At 40.3% G+C, this 20,138-nt stretch overlaps 1 protein-coding gene across 2 annotated transcripts in view; it reads left to right on the top strand.

The window, feature by feature from the left end:
* NBAS (NBAS subunit of NRZ tethering complex) overlaps positions 1-20,138 on the top strand; it is a 286,332-nt gene that overhangs the window by 211,452 nt on the left and 54,742 nt on the right. For both annotated transcript variants that reach the window (XM_029058646.2, XM_029058643.2), the window contains exons 45-46: positions 16,564-16,782; positions 18,896-19,098. In XM_029058646.2, coding sequence (XP_028914479.1) covers positions 16,564-16,782; positions 18,896-19,098 — 422 coding nt within the window. The remainder of the gene's footprint in view (positions 1-16,563; positions 16,783-18,895; positions 19,099-20,138) is intronic.

The following is a 20,138-nucleotide window of genomic DNA, read 5'->3' as shown; positions in this document are numbered from 1 at the left end:
ATCATCATCTCCTGAAGATGATGTTGATGATAATGTTAAACTTTATATGATATGTCAGGCCATCAGAGCTAAGACTGCCAGGGCCAAACTGGTGATCTGGCTGTCAGAAACCATGTGGAGTGATTTGACAGGTAGCTGTTTGGGAGCTTCAGTGGAGAAATGTCCAGAGATAGGGTTCAGTCTGTGACAACTACCAAATTAGCTTACCGTAGATTTGTGTTTATTCATTTATTCACTCTATTTATTGAGCACTTACTGTGTGCAAAGCACTGTACTAAGTGCTTAGCACTGTACTAATGTGCATTAGTTTATATAGAGAGAAAGAATATGTATATAGCATATAAATTAATATGTGACCTCAATATAACTTGTTCAAGCTACTTACATGTGATTTTTTGTCAATTAAATATCAGGTAATTGTACATACTCTTTTAGTTTTCAATACTTTTAGACTGTAGCTTAACAACTACATTATTATTATTATTATCATTATTATTAGATGTGCCTTCGATTGTCGAGAACCAAATTTTTTGTGAATGTGGATAGAATCCAAAAAATAAATCACCGTTTTTTCTAAAATAGCATGTTGGATGAGTGCCTTGGTGAAAGAGACTAAACATAGCAAATTAAACCAACACTTTCATATTTTTTTGATATTTGGAGGCCATACAGATAATTCGGTCATATTATCACTATGCATACAATTATTAAATGTACAGATGAATATTCTGACTCGGTTCATGTGAATTTGAGTCACGTTTCAAGGAAATTGTTTCCTCATGCAAATTATTTGGCTGTTCCAAAGCAGGTGATAGTAGAAACTGCACAGGCTTGGGATTTAGGGAACCAAGGGTCTGGTCCCAGCTCGAGCACATAACTGCCATGTGACCTTAGGCAAGGTACTTAACTTCCCAGTGCCTCAGTTCCTTATCTGTAAAATGGGAATAAAAAACCTGTCAGACTGTGAGCCACACAATGGGACAGGAAATTTTGACCAAGCTTATTATCTTGTATCTGCCATAGTGTTTAGGACAGTGCTTTGTACATAGAAAACACTTAATAAGTATCATTATTGTTATGAGAGTTGGAAGGATTTTCCGTTAGTTGCACAAAACTGTTAGTAGCTCCTTCCATCCGACTCCACCCTCATACTGCTCCTTCCTGCTGTATCTTGCCCCTCTTATAGGTCAAAAATCCACCCAGATTTCCTTAGCTAGACATTTTCTGGACATTGGATAAAATGAATCTGCCTTGTTATGTGAATTCTTATCCTTAACAGTCAAAAAGTGCAGTAAGTATCGATGGGCAGTAGACTATTTACGGACCATATAGAGAAGCAGTACGGCTTCGTGGAAAGAGCCTGGGTTTGGGAGTCAGAGGTCATGGGTTCTAATCCCAGTTCTGCAATTTATCACCTGTGTGACTTTGGGCAATTCACTTAACTTCTGTGTGCCTCAGTTACCTCATCTGTAAAATGGGGATTAAGACTGTGAGCCTCACTTGGGACAACCTGATTACTTAGAACTGTGCTTGGCACATAGTAAGCATTTAACAAATACCACCACCATCATCATCATCATTTATGTTTTTACCCCAAGTGCTTTTCAAGTGGTAATGGATATGCATCCATAGATGAATATTCAGAACTATGAAAAAGGATCATCTCACTCCTAAATATCTGGAAAGTAGAAAATGAACATGTTTTGACATACAGATGCCTCTTCCCCAAGCAAAGCTCTGAGGCAGCCAGCTTCATGGTCAAACCACATGGTGTCTGATTTCTGGTAGCCAGACCATCTGCTGAGCCCAGTTAGTCTTGAACTTAAGGCACTTTAAATAATTTCCTGGTAAACCTCGACTGCTACATTTTCTATAGCATTTTTTTTCAAATTTATGAAACCGATTTAATCAAATACTATCTAGTAAGTGCTTACTTTGTGCAGAGCACTGTACTCCGCACCTGGGAGAGCAAAGTAAGGTTAGTAGACCTGATTTGTGCCTTCAAGGAGCTTGCAATCAAGGTAGGAGACAAACCAAAATAAATTAAAATCAGTCAATTGTGTTTATTGAATGCTTACTGTGTGCAGAGCGCTGCGGTAAGCACTTGGAAGAATACAATATAACAGAGTTGGTAGACACGTTCTCTGTCTACAACTAGCTTATAGTCAAGCAGGGAATACAGACATTAATATAAATGGATTGAATTACAGGTACATATGCTATGAGGCACAGTAAAATAAAGTGCTATGGGGCTGAAAGAGGGGTGAATTAAGGATGCAAATCCTAGTGGAGGGGTAACATAGAAGGACATGGGAGAAGAGGAAATGAGGGCTTTGTTGGGGAAGGAAGAAATGTGTTTTTATAAGGCTTTGAAGGTGGGAAGAGTGAATGTCTGTCGGATATGAAGAGACAAGGATTTCCAGGCCAGACGTGGGCGAGGGATTGGCAGTGAGACAGACAAGATAAAGTTTCAGTGAGTAGGTTGGCATTAGAGGAGTGAAGTGTGTGGGCTGGGTTGTAGTGGGAGGTCCTGGAGGTAACTTAGGAGGGGGAAAGGTGATCGAGTGCTTTAAAGCCTGTGGTAAGGAGTTACTGTTTGATGTGGAGGTGGATGAGCAACCATGGAGGTTCTTGAGGACTGGGGAAATGTGGACTGAAAAGTTTGTAGAAAAATGATCCCCGTACAAGTAAGAGAATCACTCTAATGATCAGGAGAAGCAACAGAATGTAAAACTACATGGTACCAGAGATGGGGTGGGTTAGTGCCCAAGTAATTAGGTGATGCTGAAATGTCAATAGAGGGCAAAATAAGGTGGGGAGATCTTGGAGGGGATATGATTTCAGAAAGGCCATGAAGATGGGGAGAGCAAAAGGTCTGCCAAAAGTGAAGGGGGAAGGAACTCTGGGAGGGAAGAGAACATGAATAAGAAATCAGCCATGAGAGATAAGTGAATGAGGCACCATGACTAGTGTGACTTGAGAGGAGTCAAGCATGTGAACTGGGTTGTACTGGGAGAGGAACAAGGATAAGTAAAGGGAGAAATCCTGGCTTATGAGAATCTGTTTCAGCCATGGTCTCTGGGTTCCGACAACTGCATCCTGGATGAAGTTCCTAATTCCGTGTTGTTCCATAATAATCAGACATATAGGATGGCTGATTTTGGCCCTATTTGGGGGATATAGGAGGCCCCAATTTGGCTCTCCCAAAGGAAGAAGCTTTGTTGTAAGTTTAATAATGAGACTTTTTTGAATACCCCACCCTCCCTCCCTGAGAAGTTAAAACCTTGACTTTATATGTAGATTTGTTATTGGAATCAGTGAGGGGTGGGGCCACTTAATTTCTGTGTACCTCAGTTTCCTCATCTGTAAAATGAGGATTACATAACTGTTCTCCTACCTCCCTAGACTAAGTACCCCATTTGGGGCAAGAACTGTGTCTGAGCTGCATACATGGGTGGATTCTAATCCTGCTGTGTGATTTTGGGAAAGTCACTTAATTTCTCTGTACGTCAGTTTCCCCATCTGTAAACTGGGAATTAAGACTGCGAACCCCTTTTATCTACCCTAATGCTTAGAACAGTTCTTAGCACATAGTAAGCGCTTAACAAGTACCATCATTATTATTATTATATATTGTATCTATCCTAGCATTTAGTACAGCTCTCCTCCTCCAGGAGGCCTTCCCTGTCTGAGCCTCCCCTTTCCCTTTGCTCCTCCTCCCCTCCCCCCACCCTCTGTTGTTCCCCCTTCCCCTCCTCTCAGCATTGTACTCATTTGTATATATTATTAATTACCCTATTTATTTTGTTAATGAGATGTATATCTCCTTGTCTGTCCGTCTCCCCCGATTAGACTGTAAGCCCGTCAAACGGCAGGGACTGTCTCTATCTGTTGCCGACTTGTTCATCCCAAGCGCTTAGTACAGTGCTCTGCACATAGTAAGCGCTCAATAAATACTATTGAATTTATCTTCATGAGAAGCAGCGTAGCGCAGTGGAAAGAGCATGGCCTTTGGAGTCAGGGCTCATGAGTTCGAATCCCAGCTCTGCCACTTGTCAGCTGTGTGACTGTGGGCAAGTCACTTAACTTGTCTGTGCCTCAGTTCCCTAATCTGTAAAATGGGGATTAAGACTGTGAGCCCCACGTGGGACAACCTGATTCCCCTGTGTTTACCCCAGCGCTTAGAACAGTGCTCTGCACATAGTAAGCGCTTAACAAATACCAACATTATTATTATTATGATGTTGTCCTGTTTTATTTTGTTCTGTTTTGCTTTGCTGTCTGTCTCCCCCATTCAGACTGTGAGCCCGTTAGTAGGCAGGGATTGTCTCTGTCTGTTGCCCAATTGTACATTCCAAGCGCTTAGTACAGTGCTGTGCACATAGTAAGCGCACAATAAATACTAATGAATGAATGAATGAATACAGTGCTTGGCACATAGTAAGTGCTTGCCAGATAACAGATAACTGTTATAATTATTGTTATTCAGGCCTGGCATAGGTTCTCCAGCATGGGATGGAAGGGGAGGAGGTGGGAAGAAAGAAATGCATTTCATGATTCATTTCACTTACCCCACAGGTGTGCCCCACTACCCCACCTCTAGTGGTCAGACTGCATGTGCTTCCAAATGTCCTGGGCCAGCTCATTTACTTCAAGACAGTTAATCAATTATCCTTTGGTCTTCTCTTCTTCAGGCTAAATAATTCCAGTGTCTTACCTTACTCTTTTAGAATTTATTTTCCATGTTTGTGACTTCTCTCTGAACCTTCTCCAGGTTCTCCACATCCTTTGTAAAATGCTATCACTAAAATTAATAACAGCACAGTAATTAGCATTTGACTAAGCTGGAAGTATTTCTTCTTGCTTTTGCAAAGCTCACTACAATACCGATATCATACTAGTTTTTCACTAATGGCATGACAGCCTAGATTGATATCAAAATGGGCTGTTGCCTTTGCCCCCGAATCATTATTCTTTAGCATTGATAGTGTTTCACAATCCTCTCTATGTCTTAGTTTGTGTTGTGTAAAAAGCAAATTTAGGGCTGCTACGATGAGCATACTAGCTTTTGTTTACCTATAAAAAGAACTGCAGTTTGAATTAATTCCGGGCTATCCCACTACTTCATGTCCCCCTGAGATTATCCCAAAGATAATAACTGTATTATTCAGTTCCTCGTTGATAGAACATGAAGACAGGTGTCAAACCTTCTCCTACCAAATAACTACAAAAAACCTTAAAGAACTTGGCTTCAAAAGCAAATTTGTGGTCATCATGGTGTTCACTATTGACAAATTGAATAAGTAGTGCCTCTCTGAACTTGTACAATTACTTCAAATTGAGTAAGACTTCAGATTGAAAATTGGCCGAAAGTCTGTAAACAAAGGGTACTAATAAATGGTAATGTATTTGACCCAGGAGAATCTTAGTGGGATGCCACAGGAGTTGGTGTTATTTTGGAGGTCTTATTTAACAGCCTTCATTAATGATTTGGAAGGGGGACTAAGCACCACATTAATGAGGTATGCGGGCATTTCTTTGGTGTCAGAAATCCCGGTGAGAGGAAAGAAATAAAGCAGGCATTCTAAATGAATCAAAATATGGCTAAGTCGCATCCAATTGAAATTCAACCTGTAAAAATGCAAGGCAGTGCACCAAGAGAAAACTGATCTGGTAATTCACTTGATTTCTCTCTTAAATGATCAGGTACTCTATTCATTCCCGCCACCCCTCTCCCCCCACACCCCCCCGCCCGCCACTTGCTGATCTAAGGTTTCGATATGTTTTTAAATGTTTTAAATGAAAATTGTTTTCACGAAAATGTCAATGCCATCTTTATTTAGAGAAGCAGCGTGGCTCAGTGAAAAGAGCCTGGGCTTCGGAGTCAGAGGTCTTGGGTTCGACTCCCGGCTCTGCCACTTGTCAGCCGTGTGACTGTGGGCAAATCACTTAACTTCTCTGTGCCTCAGTTACCTCATCTGTAAAATGGGGATTAACTGTGAGCCTCACGTGGGACAACCTGTTTACCCAGTATCTACCCCAGCACTTAGAACAGTGCTCTGCACATAGTAAGCGCTTAACAAATACCAACATTATTATTATTACAGTACAACAGAGGTGTTAGGTTCCCTGCCCACAAGTAGTTTATAATCTAGAGCGGGAGACAGTAATATAAATTACAAGTAGGGGAAATGGGAGGATATGTACACAAGTGCTGTGTGCTAAGGGTGGGATAAATATCAGGTGTTTAATGGGGTACAGATCCAAGTGCAAAGGTGGTGCAGGAGGGAGAGTTTCAAGTGCTTTGTACAGTGTTCTGCACACTGTAAGTGCTCGATAAGTAAAATTGAATGAATGAATGAATGAACTAATGTATGTATCCAAAATTTATTCTAATGTCTTTCTCCCCCTACAGTCCCTAAGCTCCTTGGGGCCGGGGAACACATCTACCAAATTATATTGTACTCCCCCAAGTGCTTAAGACAGTGCTCTTCAGTAAGTGCTCAATAAATACTATCGATTGATAGGGGAAATAAGGGCTTAGCTGGTGAAGGCCTCTTGGGGAAGATGTGATTTGGGGTTGGCTTTGAAGGTGGGGAGAGTGGTGGTCTGTCAGATATGAAAGAGAAAGGAGTTCCAGGGCCAAGAGAAGAAGTGGGCAAGGGGTACCAGGGATGTACAAGGATCATATCAGTAACTTGAATCTGTTAAACAGGGGTGGAGTATTGTGGGGATTTCTAAACAGATTCTTTTCCCTCTTACTCATATAAAGTTCTTCCTTCAAGCTCAGATCCTTTATTGACCTTCCCAGGCCATTTCCACATATTCATCGTTTTTACTCTTACTAAGGAAGTACTCCGTAAATTATCAAGGACCCTCTCGAGTGTGAGCTCGTCGTGGGCAGGGAATGTGTCTCTTTATTATTGTCTTGTACTCTTCCAAGCGCTTAGTACAGTGCTTCGCACACAGTCAGAGCTCAATAAATATGATTGACTGCACTAACCTTTTCTGTCTTTGAAGTTCAGCTTAAGCCACAAATCAGGCTTACTTAAAAACTGATCTGCTGTGAATATGTCAGGTATGTCAGCTGGGAAATAGGATAGTTAACACCCTTACCATTAGAAACGTTATAGGAGTCATAGGAGCGCTTCACATCCCTCAAGGTAAATTGTCTCATCAGTTTTATGTAGATTACGGGAAAAAGTCAATTGGAAAATTATGCATTTATATAACGTTTTCTGTGCAATGCCTGTTGTTGAATAGTCTCTATAGACATCCTTTAGCACCTTAAATAGCCCTATTTGTGAATAGTGAGATTTTTTTTTTTTAATCATTGAGCTCAGTGTGCCCAACTTGTGTATAGCCAACCCCATATGAGTCATGTGCATGGCAAGTGGCCTTGCATGCATTTGAAATGCAGGTTTGTGCTGTCACTTTTACTTGCACCCTTTACGTTGTGCAAGTCTTACATCCTCTGCTATGAGTTGCCTTGTCACTACTTAATGTAGATGGGGGTGATCTGTTTTTTGTAATTATTTTACAAGTATCCACAGCTATGGCACATCATGAGGTTTTTCTTCAATTGTGAATTTAACATTCCTTCTTTCTGCCCTGTTTGCAGATCTCCTACCTCAGATCCCCAAATAGTAACTTTATGGGGGTCCTGCTGTGGACCACTCTCCCTCCTGTCCTTTTCCGCAGGAGTAGGATGTTATATACAGGACCAAATTAGCACAGGGGCTGAAAGAGCGCCAGCCCAGGGACCTTGGTCCTGGGAGGGAGGGGGGGCCCTCAGACAACTTTCCAAATCATACTCTCCTAGTTGTGGGATTATGAAGACAATGGCTTACATAGACCTTTTCAAAGATACTATTATGAGGCAACTGATGTATGAATGTCTGATTCTTATAAAATTGCAGGGAATAGGCAACTAGGAAGGCTGCTTGGCAACAGCTAGCCCAAGACCACGAGCCATTGTTGGGTAGGGATTGTCTCTATTTGTTGCCAAATTGTACTTTCCAATTGCTTAACACAGTGCTCTGCACACATTAATGCTCAATAAATACGATTGAATGAATGAATGAACTGCTTAACTGGACATGTCTGCCAAACCCAAGCCACCCACATCTCCCTCCCCTCTAAGGATGGCACCACTCTAACGACATCCTTACACAGCACTTCACATGATGTAATCTGTTTCATGGATAATAATAATAATAATTATGGTGCCGAGCACTGTTCTAAGCGTAGGGGTAGATACAAGGTAAGCAGGTTGTCCCATGTGGGGCTCACAGTCTTAATCCTCATGTTACAGATGAGGTAACTGAGTCACAGAGAAGTTAAGTGACTTGTCCAGAGTCACACAGAAGGCAAGTGGCAGAGCTGGGATTAGCACTCACGACCTCTGACTCCCAAGCCTGTGCTCTTTCCACTAAGCCACACTGTTGAGGGGCCCACGAGGCATTCAGGCCCAAGGTCCAGGCTTCAGATAGTGCAGCCCTCATGATGAGTCTGTATTCCAATTAATTTTCTTCACTGTTCCAGATTAATGCCTAGATTTGTTTTTAAGATTACCATCATACTCAATCTGGTAGAATTATTAGGATGGTCCCAATGTATCTCCACCTATTTGGTTATAAATCTTTAATTATCAATCAATCAATTGTATTTATTGAGAGCTTACCGTGTGCAGAACACCATACTGAGTGCTTGGAAGAGAACAGTACATCAGAGTTGGTAGATACATTCCCTGCCTACCATTGGGAGTTTACAGTGTAGAGGAGGAGACAGATATAAAGGCTATGGGGCTGAGGATGGAATTAATATCAAGGGCTTAGAAGGTAGAGAAGCATCATGCCTTAGTGGTAAGGGCACGGGCTTGGGAGTCAAAGGATGTGGGTTCTGATCCTGGCTTTGCCACTTGTCTGCTGTGTGACCTTGGGCAAGTCACTTCACTTCTCTATGCCTCAGTTACCTCATCTGTAAAATGGGGATTATGACTGTGAGCCCCACATGGGACAACCTGATTACCTTTTATTCATTCATTCATTCAATAGTATTTATTGAGCGCTTACTATGTGCAGAGCACTGTACTAAGCGCTTGGGATGAACAAGTCGGCAACAGATAGAGACAGTCCCTGCCGTTTGACGGGCTTACAGTCTAATCGGGGGAGACGGACAGACAAGAACAATGGCACTAAACAGCGTCAAGGGGAAGAACATCTCGTAAAAACAATGGCAACTAAATAGAATCAAGGCGATGTACAATTCATTAACAAAATAAATAGGGTAACGAAGATATATACAGTTGAGCGGACGGGTACAGTGCTGTGGGGATGGGAAGGGAGAGGTGGAGGAGCAGAGGGAAAAGGGGAAAATGAGGCTTTAGCTGCGGAGAGGTAAAGGGGGGATGGCAGAGGGAGTAGAGGGGGAAGAGGAGCTCAGTCTGGGAAGGCCTCTTGGAGGAGGTGATTTTTAAGTAAGGTTTTGAAGAGGGAAAGAGAATCAGTTTGGCGGAGGTGAGGAGGGAGGGCGTTCCAGGACCGCGGGAGGACGTGACCCAGGGGTCGACGGCGGGATAGGCGAGACCGAGGGACGGCGAGGAGGTGGGCGGCAGAGGAGCGGAGCGTGCGGGGTGGGCGGTAGAAAGAGAGAAGGGAGGAGAGGTAGGAAGGGGCAAGGTGATGGAGAGCCTTGAAGCCTAGAGTGAGGAGTTTTTGTTTGGAGCGGAGGTCGATAGGCAACCACTGGAGTTGTTTAAGAAGGGGAGTGACATGCCCAGATCGTTTCTGCAGGAAGATGAGCCGGGCAGCGGAGTGAAGAATAGACCGGAGCGGGGCGAGAGAGGAGGAAGGGAGGTCAGAGAGAATCTACCCCAGCGCTTAGATGAGTGTTCTGCTGAGTATGTAGTAAGCGCTTAACAAATACCATAATAATAATAATGGCTATCATTATTAATATTATAATTATTACAGATCCAAATGCATAGGTGACTCCAGAGGGAAAAGGTGTAGGGTAAATGAGGGCTTAGTTGGTCAAGACGTCTTGGAAGAGTTGTGATTTTAGTCATGATGGGAGCACATGTACTTATGAATATAGCATACTGCATAGAGTTACGTGTCATTTCTCTTGTAAGACTGCTCCACTCTGTTATTTTCCATGTTTAGTGGTTTTCTATTTTTACACCTTAAAGTTATGATCCTATCCTCTACAGTGAGGCTGGTTTATGAGGCAGGCAAATTTTAGAGAAACACTTTGTAGCCTTATTCCATGACTATCATGTTACTAATCAAGGCTATTCAGAAACCCAGAGGATCATAAATTTTGCCAAGATTTTTGTTCTTTACACATTCATGTATAAATTTATGACTTGTATAACATTTTCCTTTTCTGTAACTTAAGTCAATCTGATATTTTCTTCCAAAACAATGTAGCTTGAAATGTGTTATATTTACACACAAGCAGAAAATTATTTTAAAATGGAAAGTGCAAATGGGTGTTTGAATATTTTATTAAAAACTATAAAATGCAAACAATAATAGTGAATATTGGGATTTATTATGCATAAGAAAGTGAATTTATTTTTATTCACATTCTTCAATACAAACTATGATTGTAGAAAGCCTCAAGCTGTTCAGAAACTCAGAGTGTGATAGAAAATTTCATTACAGAAACTGACCAGTAAAAAGATAGAGCCTTTCAGGTTGGTGCAGAACAAGTAGTCAATGATAATCTTTCAATTATGTTGCAATTTAATGCTTTGCAGTGGGTGAATGCAATGCTAAAATGGAAGTGGATAGTCACATATCTTCTCTGAAGTATATGGTTGTGTCACAATGACACTAACACGTTGTTTTTCTCAATATGTATACCTCTGTGTAATAAAGGAATAAGGACAAATGTATGACTCCAGCCCCACTCCTTTAGAACATGCCTATGTTTCCTCCATTCTTAAAAAAAAAAAAAAACCCTCCCTTGACACCACAGCTCCCTCCATTTATCGCCCCAACTCCCTCCTACCAATTCCTCTGCAGGCTCCATGAGTGAGTTGTCAACACCCACTGCCTCCACTTCCCCTCTTCCAGTCCTCTCTTCGACCAACTGAAATCTGGCTTCCTCTCCCTTCACTCCATGGAAACGATTCTCTCTAAGGTTACCAATGACCTCCTTGTTGCCAAAGCCAATGCCTGTAGTCCATCCTAATCTTCCTCGACTTTTCCACTATCTTTAATACTGAAGACTGTCCCCTTCTCCTGGAAACATCATCTAACTTTGGTTTCATTGACACTGTCCTCTCCTTGTTATTCTCATATCTCTCTGAATGCTCCTTCTCAGACTCTTTCACACGCTCCTCCTCTGCCTCCGAAAATCTAACTGTGGAGACTCCCCAGGCATGGGTTCTTGTTCTCCTTCTATTATCCTTCCTTCTATTCTCCTTATATACACATTCTCTTGGAGAATTCATTTGCTCCCGTGGCTTTAACTGCCATTTCTAGTTGGATGATTCCCACATTAGAGGGCATCTCTACCTGGATGTTCTGCTGACATCTCAAACCTAACATGTCTGAAACATAACTCCTCATCTTCCCATCTAAATCCTGAACAACTCCTGACTTTCCTATCACTGTAGACAGCACCATCATCCTCTTTGTCTCACAAATTTATCTTCAACTCATCTCTCTCATTCAGTCCAGACACTGTGTCCCAAAATCCTGACAGTTCTACCTTCACAATATCTCTAGAACCCACCCTTTTCTCTCCATCCAGCTGATCCAAGGATTCATCGTATCCTGTCTTGACTACATCATCAGTCTACTCTCTGACTTCCCCGTATTCTATCTTTCCATTCTCCAGTTCATAACATCACTCTGCTGCCTAGACCATTTTTCCAAAAAAAATTAAGTCCATTTCTACCCACTCCTCAAAAACTTCCAGTGGTTGCTCATCCTCCTCTATGTCAAACAGAAATTCTTTATTGGCTTTAAGACATTCGATCAGCTCTTTCCCTCCTACCTTACCTCGCTGATCTTCTACTACAACCCAACCCACATGTTCTGTTCATCTAACACTTCTGTACCTGGATCTCTTGTATCCCAGTACTGACCCCTTGCTGATGTCCTCCTTCTGGTCTGTAACTCCCTCCTGCCTCCTATTTAACAGTTTATAACTCTCCCCACTTTCAGAATCCTCTTCAAAATCACATCCTTTGCTAGAGCCCCAGGCTACACTCTTTATTTCCCCATTCATTCATTCATTCATTCATTCATTCATTCAATCAATCAGTCATTTGTTGAGCGCTTACTGTGTGCAGAACACTGCACGAAGTGCTTAAAAAGTACAATTCAGCAACAAAGAGAGACAGTCCCTGCCCACAGCAAGCTCAGAGTCTAGAAGGGGCAAGACAGACATTAAAACAAGTAAACAGGCATCAATATAAATAAATATAATTATAGATATAGATATATATACACATCAGAACAAGTAAACAGGCATTAATATAAATATAATTATAGATATGTGCATATATGCACAGGTGCTATGGGGTGGGAGGGTAGAGCAAAGGGAGCGAGTCGGCAATGTGTGGGGGGAAGGGAGCTGAAAAAACGCGGTGCTTTGTCTCTTTCTGCCCCCTACTCTGTGTCTACTATGAACTTGGCTCTGTACCCCTTAAGCACTTGGATATTCACCAGGACCCCCTAATACTTGTGTAAATATTTTTTATACTCTACTATTTCCCCATCCCTAATCTATTGTAATGTCCATCTTACTCTGTAGACGCACTTGTCTATTCATATTCATACTTGCCTTATTCATTCAATCACATTAATTAATACTGGCTAGGGATTGTTTCTACTGACTTTGTTGTACTGTCTTCCAAGTCCTTAGTACAGAGTCCCGCTCACAGAAAGCATTTAGTGAATATCACAGAATGATTGATTGTAGAAAAATAGTATGGACATTTTATTCTGTTCAAGTTGTTACACATATTTCACAGTGAAGCAAACCAGTTTCAATCTACATAAGCCATTCAGTTAATGGTATTTATTGGGAGAGAGAGTACCAGAAGCCAAGTACAGAGTAAGCTCAGGGAACTTACAATCTAATGGGGGTGGGACAGGCAGACATAAATTATTTACACATCGTGAGAGCCAGGTAAGGATGGAGATTGATAAGAGACGCATGAACCATTGAAAAATATAGCTTTTTTATGCATATTCGACTTGATTTATGTTTCTCTGCATTTTGCTTAGTGTAAATTTTCCTTTTAGCTTTTACAGGGAAATGACAAAATTTCACAGCTGAAGAAACATTAGAATAAATCCCTAAGAGCTGGTACTCCAGAAAGATTTACTGTAACAGTTTGCCCTCCCATTAAAGATGCCCGAGGAGTATTGAATCTAGCTTAAATTCACATCTGTTAAACATGGAGATCTGTGTGTCATATTACAACTTAAGCAACCAGAGCAAGAAATCCCATTTTTCTCATTTTTCTCTCTCTAAATGAGTTTTGGTAATAACATTTTATGATTTTCCTAAAACTATATAAAAAGTTGCATCTGAATTTCTTCTCTTAGGTTTTTTATGATATTTGTTAAGTGCTTACTATGTATCAAACACTGTTCTAAATGCAGGGATAGATACAAATTAATGTTAGCCCTTGTCCCATGTGGGGCTCTTGTTCCAAGTAAGGGAGAGAACAGGTATTGTATACCCATTTTGCAGTTGAGGAAACTGAGGCACAGAGCAGTTAAGTGACTTTCCCAAAGCCACACAGCAGGCAGGTGGTGGAGTTGAAATTAGAACCCAGATTTCCTGGCTCCTAGACGCATGCTTTTTCCACTAGACCATCATGCTTCACTGTTTTCCTCCTCTCATGTTTAGTATTTCTCTTTTGTGTTATAAATGGAGTGTATTTCTTAGTGATTTGTATTTCTCAGTTATAGCTACCCAATCAATTGTCTGTACTACACAGTGTTTGTAAGTTCAAGGTCTTTCGAATGATAACTGCTTGCATTAAGTGCAGTAGCTGTCCACAGACTAAACTGTTTTATCAGTCTTCTCAGAAATGTCAATGTCTTTGGATCCAAGCCATTTCTTGGAACAAAGGAGTAATTCATATGGTATTTAGCCAGGTTTTGGTTGATTCTCGTTCCACATATGTTCCTAAAATGCCAGCTATGTATCTGACATATTCACGTATTTGTTTTGTTCTGAGTCTTGTAATATTTCCTTTTGACAATTTTTGGGATGCCTGACTTCTGTTGATTGCCAGGTCTCTCTAAGGCTCAATCCTATTTCCCCTACTGCCTCACTCTTCATCATCTCGCTGAGCAATTTCATGGTTTGAGGCACCATCTAGATCAAATGATTCCTGAATATTTGCATCAGCATGAAATTGCTAAGTGAGAAGACAGTCCAGATCTGTAGCTCACCCTTGAAGCAGAATATATCCAGCTGGATATATATGACCTTAATCAGCCATTGCTATTCATTGAGCGCTTACTGTGCACAGAGCACTGCATTACGTGTTTGCGAGAACACAGTATTACAGAATCGGTAATCCTGCCCACAGTGAGTTTATAGCAGAGGAGTCAGGCATTAACGTAAGGGCTGTGTGGCTGAGGATGGGGTGACTGTCAAGTAGTTAAATGGTACAGATCCAAGTTCTAGGCCATGCAGAAGATTGAGTGAGGGATATGAGGACTTTGTCGGGTAAAGAGATGCAGAGGAGATGTGATTTTACTAAGGATTTGAAGGTGAGGAGAGTGATGGTTTTTCTTATTTAAAGGGGAGGGAATTCCAGGCCAGAAGGAGGAGGCGGCAAGAGGTGGTAAAGTGAGAAGGCTGGTGTTAGGGAACCAAAGTGTGCTGGGTTGTATTAGGAAATCAGTGAGGTAAGATAGGAGGGGGCAAACAGTGCTTTAAAGCTGATGGTAAGGAGTTGGTTTTTAATGCTGGGAGGAGGCAACCATTGAAAAATTTTTAGAAGTGAGACATAACCTGATTTTTTGGGGTTTTTTGGGGTTTTTTTTTAAGAAAAATGATCTGGGCAATAGAGAGAAGTAAGAACTGAGGTGGAAAGAGAGACAGGCAACGGAGATCAGTGAGGAGACTATTGCAGTAGTCAAGGCTGGCGTGAAAAGCGGTATTATTATGAGTTAGTTTCAGAAGTAATTCACATAGTCATCACAGCTTTTATGCCTCACCTTTACAGTTCTTTAAATTACAACCATGGCTACAATTAGCATTTCCACAAGAGGACTAATTTCAGTGAAGCCTAGCAAATAAAGACATTTATGGTTCACTCTTTACTCAAAGAGAATTACTTTAGGCTACACTAGTTGAATATGATGAGGGAAAGAATAGGAAGTGATTTCACAAATTGTTTTTAAAAAGTGTTTTTAAAATGGATGGGACTTCTGGAGAGAACATGGGCCTGGGAGTCTGAGGACCTGGGTTCTGCCACTTGCCTGCTCTGTGACCTGGAGAAGTCACTTCAATTCTGTGGGTCTTCGTTTTATCATCTGTCAAATGAGCTTCAATGTCTGTTGTCTTTCTCCCATAGACTGTGAGCCCCATGTGGGACAGGGATTGTGTCCAACCTGATTAGCTTGCATCTACCTCACTGCTTAGTACAGTGCTTGGTACATGGTATGTGCTTAACAAATACCATTAAGAAGAAGTAGAGCTTTCTCCTAAAAGCATCTTACCTGAAAATTTGTATTCCTCCTGCCTGATATTGCCAACATTGTAGTCTTAGCCTGAGTATTTTTCCATCTTCTAACTTCTCCATTTCACTAATATCTGTCAATACTCAGCGAGATTCATAAATATAGGTTTTCCATTTAAAAAAAATAGAGAAAATAGCAACCAGCTGATCAGGAAGAGGAATTTCTGTACCAGACTGAATGGAAAAGATCAGAATTCCATAGTCTGGAAATATGAACCTGAGAGGTGACGTGATTGGCATCTCCACAATTCTAAAGGGCCACGTGTACCCAGAATTGTTTTTCAATAAGTCCCTCACCACTTGATACTTGGTGACAACTACTGAAGCTTGATGATGGTAGACACAAAACCAAAAGCCGGTGGAATTTGTTAGGACAAGAAGTTAGCAGACCACACCCAAAATTACAGAAGAATTTAGATGCATGGATAAAGGCCTGAGATTTTAAGCCTGAGATTGTAAACTCCTTCAGGGTAGGGATTGTGTCTCTCAAATTTATTGTACTTTCCCAGGATTCAGTACAATAGGGGCTCAATAAATGCCATTGATTGATTGGTGCTCTATTTTCAAACGGTAAATTTAGAGTTGTGAACATGTAGATCACAAAGGAAAAATGTAAAGAGGGTAAAACTTCTGTATTTCCTGTAAGCATGCTTATTACTTTGATGTAAGAGTCAGAACATGGGGCTCCAGTGTTTCATCAATTAATCAATCAATTAACGGATTCAACCTGTATTCCCGAACTCATGAAAAAGAGGAAGAGAAAGTTTATTGCATTCTCAGTAACTGCTTTGAAAGGGAATCTTACCAAAGCGTATGTTGTTGTTTTTTTCCAGTTGCCTCTGGATGTCCGTAGAGAAATGACTAAAAAAACTATAAATGCAGTCAAACATTTTATTGAGAAGCCTAGGAAAAGGCCTACAGAAGATACTAATCACAATGCTGGTGATTCTGTAGTTACATATGAGGACACTCTGAATCATCTGCAACAGTCACTTGCTCATTTGGAAACACTCAGCCATAGCTTCATTATATTTCTGAAGAACAGTGAACAGGTAATAAAAAATTCTCAAAAAGTTCTTCCTTATGTTTGTTTAGCAGCGTATTTTGCATATATAGTCTTTTGAAGAACTTGAAAGGTAGGAAGTCAATAAAGGGAAATTTGACTTGGTAGACCACTGCGTTAAAAATGTCGATGTTCTCTACCCTTTAAATTTAATGCCTACTGAGAACTAACATATAACTGGTTCATTCATTTTAAACTCATTATATTTATATATACTGAGTAAGATTTCTGGGCAGCTTTGTTCAGTTGCTTTCTACGTGGAAAGATATGATTTCAGGATCAGATGTAGAATGTGTGGAAAAGTTTTGAAATGAGTTTTTGATGTATGATGCAATTATATGCACACCTACCATTTATGCTCTATTGAGGTCCCAGGTTCATCCATCCAAACAGTAAAATTAAAATCAGTTTTTATGATAATTTTAACTTGCTTTATATGCATAAACTGGTAAATGAATGCAATTACTATTAAATAAATTTGCTTCACAAGTCTTGATTTAGAACAGTTAGGCACAATGTGTATGTACTTGTTATGATGTATATGTATATTCATTCATTCAATAGTATTTATTGAGCACTTACTATGTGCAGAGTACTGTACTAAGCGCTTGGAATGTACAAATCGGCAAATCTATTGGCAAATCGGTATATCTACAATTACATTTATTTATATTGATGCTATTGATGCCTGTTCACGTGTTTTGATGTCTCTCTCCCCCCTTCTAAACTGTAAGTTCATTGTGGGCAGGGATTGTTTCTCTTTGTTGCCTTATTGTACTTTCCAAGCGCTTAGTACAGTGCTCTGCACACAATAAGCGCTCAATAAATATGATTGAATGAATTAATACACCTATATATCTATGCTGATATAAATATAGATACCCATATATATTCACACACACATGAACTTTCAGCTTTTAACATGATTGATTTATCTTATTGAGAAGCCCAATAAAGTTTAAAATATGGCCAGGTAAATAGAGAATTCTTGTAGGGATTTTTGATTAAAGGTGGTTAGCCTTATCTGCAGCCAATAATATCCTTTTATATGTAGAAAATAATCTAAATATCATTTTTTGGTTCCTAACAATAAAAACTACCACCTGTTATAGCAAGCAGGTGTATGTGGTTTCTGGCATCATTTTTCTAAAGCACCAGAGTGCAATATTTTTGTTATCAAAAATCTTCACTCTGTTCCCATTACTTGTCACACAAAATAAAAAACTCCTGCCCATCAGCCTCAAGGTTTTCTGTAAGTTGGCTCTTTCTTGTCTCTCAGCTATCTTCTCCCTATTCAGTTCTCCTAAGTCCCCTAACAGTCACTAGCTCTTATTTCTCTCCTTCCCATGATCCATTGTTTACTTCTTTTCCTGTCTGGAATGACTCCCCCCTGCTTTGCGAAATCATCAGTTAATCAATGGTAGTTACCAAGCACTTACTATATGCAGAGCACTGTTCTAAGTCCCAGGGAGTGTAGAAATCATTTACCTTCCTTCAAAGTGATCATGAAAGACATTCCTTGAATACTTAGAGTCCTGCTATTCTCAGGCACCTCAGAACCCCTGCACTAATCTAATTTCTTATTTGTTATTCTTGGATTTTCCACCACGCTTCTTATTAACTCTGAGACTCTTTATTATGTTTTCTACCTTCTCTGTGAATTGTAAATTCCCCGAGGGAAGGGATTATGTCCCGTGGTTCTTGTTTATGGCCTGAAAACTCCCAGGACAGTGCTCGCACAATCAGGCACTCATGTGCTAATAATAATATATATGACTTAAATTGTAGGATGGCAAATTTTATTGCAATGTTAGGTAATACAATGGTTTCTATTTAAATTTTTGTGTAAAACTTATATGATTGCATTTTAATTACCTCATTATTTCAGCATGTGAATGTTCATTAATAGGTTTGTAGACATAAAGTTTTGCAGGGCCTCTCCATTTTCTGTAAAGGAAAAGCTCATGTTTTTTTCAGCCCTTTGTATATTTTAAAATATCATGATGACTTTCCACTGTAAAAATTCCTCAAAAATATTTAGAAATCTTTTATGTATTTATATTTACATTGTCATTGAACTGTTCAATCTTCTCCCTTTACAGGATATGCTACAAAAATATGGTTTTCTGTATGATCTGTCCAGGTCGGAAAAAGTGAAAATACATGACCAAGCAGTGACCATGTGTTTAGATGGCCAATCTCTAGAGATGATACAGGAGTTACTAGAAGTAGCTGTTGGCCCTCTGGAAATCTCCCCCAAAGATGTAGTCCACAGTGCCATAAAGAAAATTATATTTGCACTAAGGTAAGCACAAGTATTGTTGGACAGTAGTCTTTCTCAAAACGGGGAAGTGTATTCAAGAATCTTTGCAGTTTTTAAATCATTTTCACTTATAATTCTAAGTTTAGAACAGTGTTAACAGTAGCATCTAAACAGTGTTAGAAGTAGTATCCTGAAGGTTCAAGACTGACCATCTGATGTAATATAAGTTTATACAAAAAACCCATTTTAATCTTGGAAGGGTGGTCTCTTTTAACCCTCTCTTTATATTAGTTGGCCCTTTTATTTGAAGGCAGTATGCAGAAAATGTTCATGCTTGCACTAAGATTATTATCTCCCACAAAGTAAATTTGACCTGTTGAAAGTGGTGATGGGTGAAGATGAAAGGAAAGGAGTAAAATAGTAAGAAGAGTGTCTGTTTGAACGGCACTGGCCAGGCTCGGTGTTCCTCCTGTCTCCAACTCAAAACTCATTCCCCAAATACGAATGCTCTCCTTCAGTTTATATAATAAAGTACAGGATTTGAGGGAAAATTGGGGGAATCTTGGAATCTCACCTGCTGCCATTTTCCTGCTGGAGACTGTCCTCAGCCTGTTCAGCCTTGCACTGAATAGCAGTTTCCAAATACTGGGGACTGCAAACCAGAGATAATGCCTGTGATACTCCAGTTAGCAGGTGACATCATTATTCTTGACATCAAACCGAAGCTAGTCATCAGGTGCAACTTACCCCTGCAGATTCATAGCAAAGAGCAATTTGTCACACAAAATATTAATTGTAGAGAAGCACAATCAACTGGTAAATATTTGGGGCATTCCATTATCATCTTAGTAATGATCCCTAGAACGAAGTGTCACTTTTGAGGCATTTCGTGGAGCGGTTGAGGCATTTCATGAAGGTGAGACGTGAGCAGGGTTTTGTGGGAGTGGAGAGGATAATAAAAAAGGGAAAGAAAAGTTAGGCTGACACATAGCATCAAGTGCTTTCTGTGAATAATGTAATTAGGCTAAAAGATTTAGTTCTGTTTAATTTATTCTCCTTTTAAGCGTTCTTTGTAATTCTTT

The sequence above is a fragment of the Ornithorhynchus anatinus genome, chromosome 1, assembly GCF_004115215.2.
Source record: "Ornithorhynchus anatinus isolate Pmale09 chromosome 1, mOrnAna1.pri.v4, whole genome shotgun sequence".
NCBI lineage: Eukaryota > Metazoa > Chordata > Mammalia > Monotremata > Ornithorhynchidae > Ornithorhynchus > Ornithorhynchus anatinus.
The sequence above is the reverse complement of the archived record's forward strand: the minus strand, read 5'-3'. Positions and strand labels throughout refer to the sequence as shown.